The sequence below is a fragment of the Babylonia areolata genome, chromosome 4 (genome assembly GCF_041734735.1).
Source record: "Babylonia areolata isolate BAREFJ2019XMU chromosome 4, ASM4173473v1, whole genome shotgun sequence".
NCBI classification, from domain to species: domain Eukaryota; kingdom Metazoa; phylum Mollusca; class Gastropoda; order Neogastropoda; family Buccinidae; genus Babylonia; species Babylonia areolata.
In genome coordinates, this window is record NC_134879.1 from 280,210 (window position 1) to 290,209 (window position 10,000).

Sequence of the window (10,000 nt, forward strand, 5' to 3'; positions counted from 1 at the left end):
TTGTTCGTTTAGTCAACCAGTCTAATCCATCCATCCATCCATCCATCCAGCCACCTTTCCTTCTGTTACAATCAATGAACCATACAGTTCAAACACCGTAAATACATGCAGCAGGACGTGAGCCATTTTACCGACCTGCATGAACGTTTGTCGTGCCTTCATTTGTGTCACAGGCCAACACCGTCCATCCAGCCAGCCAGCCATTCATTCACTAACCCACCAACCTACCCACCAACCCACCAACCCACCAACCCATCCATCTATCCATCCATCCATCCATCCTTCGGCCTTATCAGAATCAAGTATACATGCAAAACAATTCAGAGCTAAAAAAAAAAAAAAAAAGGGGGGGGGGGGGGGGGGGGGGGGGGGGGCGGACGGGGGCTTGGGGGGGGGGGGGGGGGGAGTCTGCCTCCCTCCCTCCCTCCCTCCAGTCATTTTCTACCCCGCCTTCCATCCGTTCTTCCTTCTATCGCAATGAAAGAAATATACAATTAAACAAACAAACGGACGAACGTAACAACAAAGAAAGAAAAACAAAAAACAAAAAAACAAAAAAAAAAAGAAAGAAAGAAAAGAAACAGGAAAAAAAACACAAAAAATCCTTGCCATCAAACCAACAAACATGTCCACTTAAAATGTTAACATAATGACACATATTAATCATTTGTACGCTTTGCGTTGTATATAAATGTACTGGTGTACATGGCACATTACCACACACACATGTACAAAGCACACTAGGTCAAGTTAAAACCCAGACCATGACATAGTCCCAGCATAAAGACAAACACGAAAATGTCCATTACGAAGATGACAGACCGGCCTTACCTCTAATTTTGCTTATTATGCTTCCCAAATAAACGCGCGCGCGCGCGCGCACACACACACACACACACACACACACACACACACACACCCCTAACGAACAAAAGAACGAAGGTTTCATTGAGGGAAGTGGATTAAGCATGCCTATTCTTTTTTTCTTCAAGCCCTCACGGCAAAAAGAGAAAAGAGAGACAGACAGAGACACAGACAGAGATGAGGTGGGGAAACAAGTAAAAAAACCAAACCTCAACTCCAAAAATCCTAACAGCTGACAAAGTAGCAACCCACAACCCATTCTCTCTAAACAAACCTCAACTCCAAAAATCCTAACAGCTGACAAAGTAGCAAGCCACAGTCCATTCTCTCTAAACAAACCTCAACTCCAAAAATCCTAACAGCTGACAAAGTAGCAACCCCACACCATTCTCTCTAAACAAACCTCAACTCCAAACAAAACAAACCTCAACTCCAAAAATCCTAACAGCTGACAAAGTAGCAACCCCACACCATTCTCTCTAAACAAACCTCAACTCCAAAAATCCTAACAGCTGACAAAGTAGCAAGCCACAGTCCATTCTCTCTAAACAAACCTCAACTCCAAAAATCCTAACAGCTGACAAAGTAGCAAGCCCACACCATTCTCTCTAAACAAACCTCAACTCCAAAAAACCAAACCTCAACTCCAAAAATCCTAACAGCTGACAAAGTAGCAAGCCACAACCCATTCTCTCTAAACAAACCTCAACTCCAAACATCCTAACAGCTGACAAAGTAGCAACCCCACACCATTCTCTCTAAACAAACCTCAACTCCAAAAATCCTAACAGCTGACAAAGTAGCAACCCCACACCATTCTCTCTAAACAAACCTCAACTCCAAAAATCCTAACAGCTGACAAAGTAGCAACCCACAACCCATTCTCTCTAAACAAACCTCAACTCCAAAAATCCTAACAGCTGACAAAGTAGCAAGCCACAACCCATTCTCTCTAAACAAACCTCAACTCCAAAAATCCTAACAGCTGACAAAGTAGCAAGCCACAACCCATTCTCTCTAAACAAACCTCAACTCCAAAAATCCTAACAGCTGACAAAGTAGCAAGCCACAACCCATTCTCTCTAAACAAACCTCAACTCCAAACATCCTAACAGCTGACAAAGTAGCAAGCCACAACCCATTCTCTCTAAACAAACCTCAACTCCAAAAATCCTAACAGCTGACAAAGTAGCAACCCCACACCATTCTCTCTAAACAAACCTCAACTCCAAAAATCCTAACAGCTGACAAAGTAGCAACCCACAACCCATTCTCTCTAAACAAACCTCAACTCCAAAAATCCAAACAGCTGACAAAGTAGCAACCCCACACCATTCTCTCTAAACAAACCTCAACTCCAAAAATCCAAACAGCTGACAAAGTAGCAACCCCACACCATTCTCTCTAAACAAACCTCAACTCCAAAAATCCTAACAGCTGACAAAGTAGCAAGCCACAACCCATTCTCTCTAAACAAACCTCAACTCCAAAAATCCTAACAGCTGACAAAGTAGCAAGCCACACCATTCTCTCTAAACAAACCTCAACTCCAAACATCCTAACAGCTGACAAAGTAGCAAGCCACAACCCATTCTCTCTGCCTTGGCAGGAGGACTGTCGGCCAGTTCTGTGTGCCCCAGGACGGCACTTCATCGACGGTCACTGCTCCCCCGTGTTCGGCACCGCCCGCCACCTGACCTATGCCCTCTACTTCAGTGCCCTCCTTGACAGAGACGTTGACCTCTACGACGGAAATGACCTCTTGCACAGGCTGCCTGGAAGGCTGGAAATTCTCGTTCTGATGATGGTGAAGGAGAGCGTCAGACCCACGGTCAGTGAGTTGGTTTGGAAGGATAACTGGCTGTCAACACTTGTTCTTTTTCTGTTTTTTTCTTTTTATGGTTACCAAGAAAGCACGTAGGAGAAGGGAGGAAAATCGAAAGTTCCTTCCACAAACCCAACCCTCTAGTCTATATTACTACTACTAGAAGTACTGCTACTGCTGTGTTGCTACTACTACTACTACTACAGTGCCTCAAAACACGAAATTGAGCTTGTTTAAACTCTGCCTTTTCTTTTTTTTTCTCTTTTTTTATTATTACTAAAAAGACATGAAGGAAGGAAGGAAGGACTGAAGAGAGGAAGGAAGAATTGAAGGAAGGAAGGGAGGGTTGAAGGGAGGAGGGGAGGGTTGAAGGGAGGAAGGGAGGAAGGGTTGAAAGGAGGAAGGGAGGGTTGAAGGGAGGATGAAAGGAAGGGTTGAAGGGAGGAAGGAAGGATTGAAGGGAGGATGAAAGGAAGGGTTGTAGGGAGGAAGGAAGGGTTGAAGAAGGAAGGAAGGGTAAAATTTCGGAGAAAGGGAGGAAAATCGAAAGTTCCCCCAACAAACCCAACCGTCCATATTACTACTACTACCACTACTGCTACTGCTGCTGCCGCTATACTACTACTACTACTGCTACTACTACTACTACTACTACTACTGCTACACTACTACTACCGCAATTGCTGCTACAGTGCTTCAAAACGAGGCGGGGGTACACAGAAATTTAGAGACAGACAGACAGACACGATGGAGACAAAGAAGAACTGAACAAAGAGTAGGGGTTATTCATTTGGTAGCTGATGCCTGGCCTTCGCTGGAACCCCACAGCGGTAGTTCAGACCTTGGTGTGCACATGTGATGCTGCTGACAGGGCTGTGTGTACTGTGTGTGTACTGCTTTGATGATGCACGTCTGACTGAGCTGAACGCGGTGATTTTAACGGCTGCCGCTTTCATATTGAATATAAAAGAATTTTTAAAGAAGAAGAAGATCGTAGTGCAGTATAACGATTCATCAAAGCTGCCCCATGAATTCCACCGTTCAGTGACGTTTAATCATAGCGAACCGTTCCGTTCATACTGAGTCTCACATACACAGTCACACCCGCCTTTATAATTTACCGCAGTCTAATCACCGGCAGTCTGCTAGAAACTACAGATATATAAAGTAGCCAGGAGGCCACACGCCGTAGGAGCCCCTGCGCTGCTGCTGACTCACATGGGTGGTGTTCTGTAGTGATGACTCACATGGGTGGTGTTCTGTAGTGGTGACTCACATGGGTGGTGTTCTGTAGTGGTGACTCACATGGGTGGTGTTCTGTAGTGGTGATGACTCACATGGGTGGTGTTCTGTAGTGGTGACTCACATGGGTGGTGTTCTGTAGTGGTGACTCACATGGGTGGTGTTCTGTAGTGGTGATGACTCACATGGGTGGTGTTCTGTAGTGGTGATGACTCACATGGGTGGTGTTCTGTAGTGGTGACTCACATGGGTGGTGTTCTGTAGTGGTGATGACTCACATGGGTGGTGTTCTGTAGTGATGACACATCGGTGGTGTTCTGTAGTGATGACTCACATGGGTGGTGTTCTGTAGTGATGACTCACATGGGTGGTGTTCAGTAGCGGTGCTGACTCACATGGGTGGTGTTCTGTAGTACTGACTCACATGGGTGGTGTTCTGTAGTGGTGATTCACATGGGTGGTGTTCTGTAGTGGTGACTCACATGGGTGGTGTTCTGTAGTGGTGATGACTCACATGGGTGGTGTTCTGTAGTGGTGATGACTCACATGGGTGGTGTTCTGTAGTGGTGACTCACATGGGTGGTGTTCTGTAGTGGTGATGACTCACATGGGTGGTGTTCTGTAGTGGTGATGACTCACATGGGTGGTGTTCTGTAGTGGTGACTCACATGGGTGGTGTTCTGTAGTGGTGATGACTCACATGGGTGGTGTTCTGTAGTGCTGATGACTCACATGGGTGGTGTTCTGTAGTGCTGACTCACATGGGTGGTGTTCTGTAGTGATGACACATCGGTGGTGTTCTGTAGTGCTGACTCACATGGGTGGTGTTCTGTAGTGGTGACTCACATGGGTGGTGTTCTGTAGTGATGACTCACATGGGTGGTGTTCTGTAGTGGTGACTCACATGGGTGGTGTTCTGTGGTGATGACTCACATCGGTGGTGTTCTGTAGTGGTGACTCACATGGGTGGTGTTCTGTAGTGCTGACTCACATGGGTGGTGTTCTGTAGTGATGACTCACATGGGTGGTGTTCTGTAGTGGTGATGACTCACATGGGTGGTGTTCTGTAGTGGTGACTCACATGGGTGGTGTTCTGTAGTGGTGATGACTCACATGGGTGGTGTTCTGTAGTGGTGACTCACATGGGTGGTGTTCTGTAGTGGTGACTCACATGGGTGGTGTTCTGTAGTGGTGACTTACATGGGTGGTGTTCTGAAGTGGTGACTCACATGGGTGGTGTTCTGTAGTGGTGACTCACATGGGTGGTGTTCTGTAGTGGTGACTTACATGGGTGGTGTTCTGTAGTGGTGACTCACATGGGTGGTGTTCTGTAGTGGTGATGACTCACATGGGTGGTGTTCTGTAGTGGTGACTCACATGGGTGGTGTTCTGTAGTGGTGATGACTCACATGGGTGGTGTTCTGTAGTGGTGATGACTCACATGGGTGGTGTTCTGTAGTGGTGACTCACATGGGTGGTGTTCTGTAGTGGTGATGACTCACATGGGTGGTGTTCTGTAGTGGTGACTCACATGGGTGGTGTTCTGTAGTGCTGAATCACATGGGTGGTGTTCTGTAGTGATGACTCACATGGGTGGCGTTCTGTAGTGGTGATGACTCACATGGGTGGTGTTCTGTAGTGGTGACTCACATGGGTGGTGTTCTGTAGTGGTGACTCACATGGGTGGTGTTCTGTAGTGGTGATGACTCACATGGGTGGTGTTCTGTAGTGATGACTCACATGGGTGGTGTTCTGTAGTGGTGATGACTCACATGGGTGGTGTTCTGTAGTGGTGATGACTCAAATGGGTGGTGTTCTGTAGTGGTGACTCACATGGGTGGTGTTCTGTAGTGATGACTCACATGGGTGGTGTTCTGTAGTGGTGATGACTCAAATGGGTGGTGTTCTGTAGTGGTGACTCACATGGGTGGTGTTCTGTAGTGGTGACTCACATGGGTGGTGTTCTGTAGTGGTGACTTACATCGGTGGTGTTCTGTAGTGGTGATGACTCACATGGGTGGTGTTCTGTAGTGGTGATGACTCACATGGGTGGTGTTCTGTAGTGGTGATGACTCACATGGGTGGTGTTCTGTAGTGGTGACTTACATCGGTGGTGTTCTGTAGTGGTGATGACTCACATGGGTGGTGTTCTGTAGTGGTGATGACTCACATGGGTGGTGTTCTGTAGTGGTGATGACTCACATGGGTGGTGTTCTGTAGTGGTGATGACTCACATGGGTGGTGTTCTGTAGTGGTGATGACTCACATGGGTGGTGTTCTGTAGTGATGACTCACATGGGTGGTGTTCTGTAGTGGTGATGACTCACATGGGTGGTGTTCTGTAGTGGTGATGACTCACATGGGTGGTGTTCTGTAGTGGTGACTTACATCGGTGGTGTTCTGTAGTGGTGATGACTCACATGGGTGGTGTTCTGTAGTGGTGATGACTCACATGGGTGGTGTTCTGTAGTGGTGATGACTCACATGGGTGGTGTTCTGTAGTGCTGACTCACATGGGTGGTGTTCTGTAGTGGTGATGACTCACATGGGTGGTGTTCTGTAGTGGTGATGACTCACATGGGTGGTGTTCTGTAGTGGTGCTGACTCACATCGGTTCTGACTCACATGGGTGGTGTTCTGTAGTGCTGACTCACATGGGTGGTGTTCTGTAGTGGTGTCTCACATGGGTGGTGTTCTGTAGTGGTGCCTATTCTCATTCAACACCACCAGCTACTAAACTCTGGAACTGACTACAATAATTGTTAGGTCGCGTTGAGGAGCCAGCCAGACTGAGTGGGCATCCACTCAAGAGTTGATGCAGCAACCACATCCCTTCACTTTCATTTTTTAGTTTCACTTTTTTCAAGGAGCCTTGGGTGCATGATTATATATGTGTGTTCCTATCAAAGTGGATTATTTTTGTACCTAACGTGGCCAGAGAACAACACTTTTGTTGCCATGGGTTCTTTATCAGTGCGCCAAGTGCGTGCTGCTCACGGGACCTCCGTTTATCGTCTCAACCGAAAGACTAGACGCTCAGTTTGATTTTCCAGAAAAGGCGATACGAATACACTCTCACGGACTCTATAAAGTGGCAGCTGAACGTCTTTATCATTCTACCACCTTCCCTCCCCCCCCCCCCATCCTTTCAACGACAGTCCACTGTACATCACACACAGCACCACCTTCCTCCCCCCCCTCCCTTCAACGACAGTCCACTGTACATCATACACAGCACCACCTTCCTCCCCCCCCCTCCCTTCAACGACAGTCCACTGTACATCATACACAGCACCACCTTCCTCCCCCCCCCCCATCCCTTCAACGACAGTCCTCTGTACATCATACACAGCACCACCTTCCTCCCCCCCCCATCCCTTCAACGACAGTCCACTGTACATCATACACAGCACCACCTTCCTCCCCCCCCCCCCATCCCTTCAACGACAGTCCACTGTACATCATACACAGCACCACCTTCCTCCCCCCCCATCCCTTCAACGACAGTCCATTGTACATCATACACCTCACCACCTTCCTCCCCCCCCATCCCTTCAACGACAGTCCACTGTACATCATACACAGCACCACCTTCCCCCCCCCCCATCCCTTCAACGACAGTCCACTGTACATCATACACAGCACCACCTTCCTCTCCCCCCCCCATCCCTTCAACGACAGTCCACTGTACATCATACACAGCACCACCTCCCCCCCACCCCCATCCCTTCAACGACAGTCCACTGTACATCATACACAGCACCACCTTCCTCCCCCCCCATCCCTTCAACGACAGTCCATTGTACATCATACACCTCACCACCTTCCTCCCCCCCCATCCCTTCAACGACAGTCCACTGTACATCATACACAGCACCACCTTCCCCCCCCCCCCATCCCTTCAACGACAGTCCACTGTACATCATACACAGCACCACCTCCCCCCCCCCATCCCTTCAACGACAGTCCACTGTACATCACACACAGCACCACCTTCCTCCCCCCCCCATCCCTCCCTTCAACGACAGTCCACTGTACATCATACACAGCACCACCTCCCCCCCCCATCCCTTCAACGACAGTCCACTGTACATCATACACAGCACCACCTTCCCCCCCCCCCCCCCCCATCCCTTCAACGACAGTCCACTGTACATCATACACAGCACCACCTTCCCCCCCCCCCATCCCTTCAACGACAGTCCACTGTACATCATACACAGCACCACCTTCCCCCCCCCCCCCCCCATCCCTTCAACGACAGTCCACTCTACATCATACACAGCACCACCTTCCCCCCCATCCCTTTAACGACAGTCCACTGTACATCATATACATCACCACCTCCCCCACCCCATCCCTTCAACGACAGTCCACTGTACATCATACACAGCACCACCTTCCTCCCCCCCCATCCCTTCAACGACAGTCCACTGTACATCATACACAGCGCCACCTACTAAGCCCTCTTCTGACGACAATAATCGCTCCTGTTTTTTCCCGTTCCTGTTCTTTACGCAGAGTTTCCAAGTGTCGTTCGAGATAACGGACGAGGACGGGCGGTGTTCCCAGGAGAGCAGGGAGTTCAGCGTGTTCAGCACTTTCCAGGTGATGGGCGACGTTCCGCAGGAAGACCTCGAGCAGAAGCTGCTCCAGCTCCGCAACACCTCCGCCAGTCTGAGGATGACCTCCCAGCTGAGCCTTAACTTCACCACGAAGGTTGTTTTGGTGGACTTCAAAATTTAAAAATAAATAATCCACAAACTTTTCTCCAAGCGATATAGAAAAGAAGAAACGCATCCATCCAAGCATCCATCCTTCCACACACGCACACACACACACACACACACACACACACACACACACACACACACACACACACACACACACACACATACATAGAATAGAATAGAATATGTCTTTATTACCAAGTGTACCGGGGTCACGAGGAATATTGGGGGGATAGAACATAACAAGGTACGAACATAAATCAAAAAACATACACAAACACAGATACAGTAGAAATTAGAATACATACAAGTGCATATCAGTATAAAAACTTGTGCATACTCACACATGCACGCAGTGCACACACACACACACACACACACACACACACACACACACACACACAGACACACACACATACGCGCTCGCTCACACACACACACACACACACACTCTCTCTCTCTCTCTCTTTCTCGCACACACACACACACACACACACACACACACACACACACACACACACACACACATTTTGATTATCCTTCCTGGCCTATAAACAGAAAAATCATATTATTTAAGTAAGGGACAATCAATTTTTGAAGCTGAATTGGTGGCCATCCTTATGGCTTTAAATCATCTTGTTGATATACCAATCATACTAAGTAATATCCTATTTTGTGTTGATTCTCAATCTGTTTTAAAAAGTTTGCTCCTTTTTGAGAATAATCAAAGAGAAGATTTATTGTTTGAAATTAGGTATTTATTGCACTCCCTACTTGTGAAGGGTACAAATGTTGATTTTTGCTGGATACCATCCCATACTGGATTCCTTTATAACGACCAAGCAGACAGGGCAGCAAAAAGGGGAGCAAAGAATCATACAGATAGTATAAAAGTATATTGCCCATTGTCATACAAGGAAATAAGCAATATACTAAAAAGAGACTTTTATAGGTGCTTGAATTCAAGTCTAAAACCTCGTCAGTTGACTCCCAGACTTTGGTCCGATCCGTAGACCAGTTCTGAGTTTAGCTCTCAGACTATTATCAAATTCATTACGGACCAAGTATTGTTCTAATGTCAAGTGCATATGCTTTAGTAACCTGACAATTAAGCATATATATATATATATATATATTTTTTTTTTTTTTTTATTTTTTTTTTTACTGTAGCTTGATGAAGCCTTATGTACCCGAAAGTGTGTCTTCACAAATGACTGAGAACGTTGATGCTTTTGACTTTTTGCATTCATTATCAGTTGCTTTGCTTGTCAGTTTAACGACTTCTCTTTTACGAAGTCCTTAAAGTAATTTCTTGTAATTGTATTTAGAAATATTTTTC

General features: G+C 47.1%; 1 protein-coding gene across 2 annotated transcripts in view; it reads left to right on the forward strand.

Annotated features, from left to right (window-relative positions):
• Window positions 1-10,000, forward strand: part of LOC143280758 (uncharacterized) — a 113,510-nt gene that overhangs the window by 82,038 nt on the left and 21,472 nt on the right. For both annotated transcript variants that reach the window (XM_076585432.1, XM_076585433.1), the window contains 2 exons: window positions 2,474-2,695; window positions 8,453-8,650. In XM_076585432.1, coding sequence (XP_076441547.1) covers window positions 2,474-2,695; window positions 8,453-8,650 — 420 coding nt within the window. The remainder of the gene's footprint in view (window positions 1-2,473; window positions 2,696-8,452; window positions 8,651-10,000) is intronic.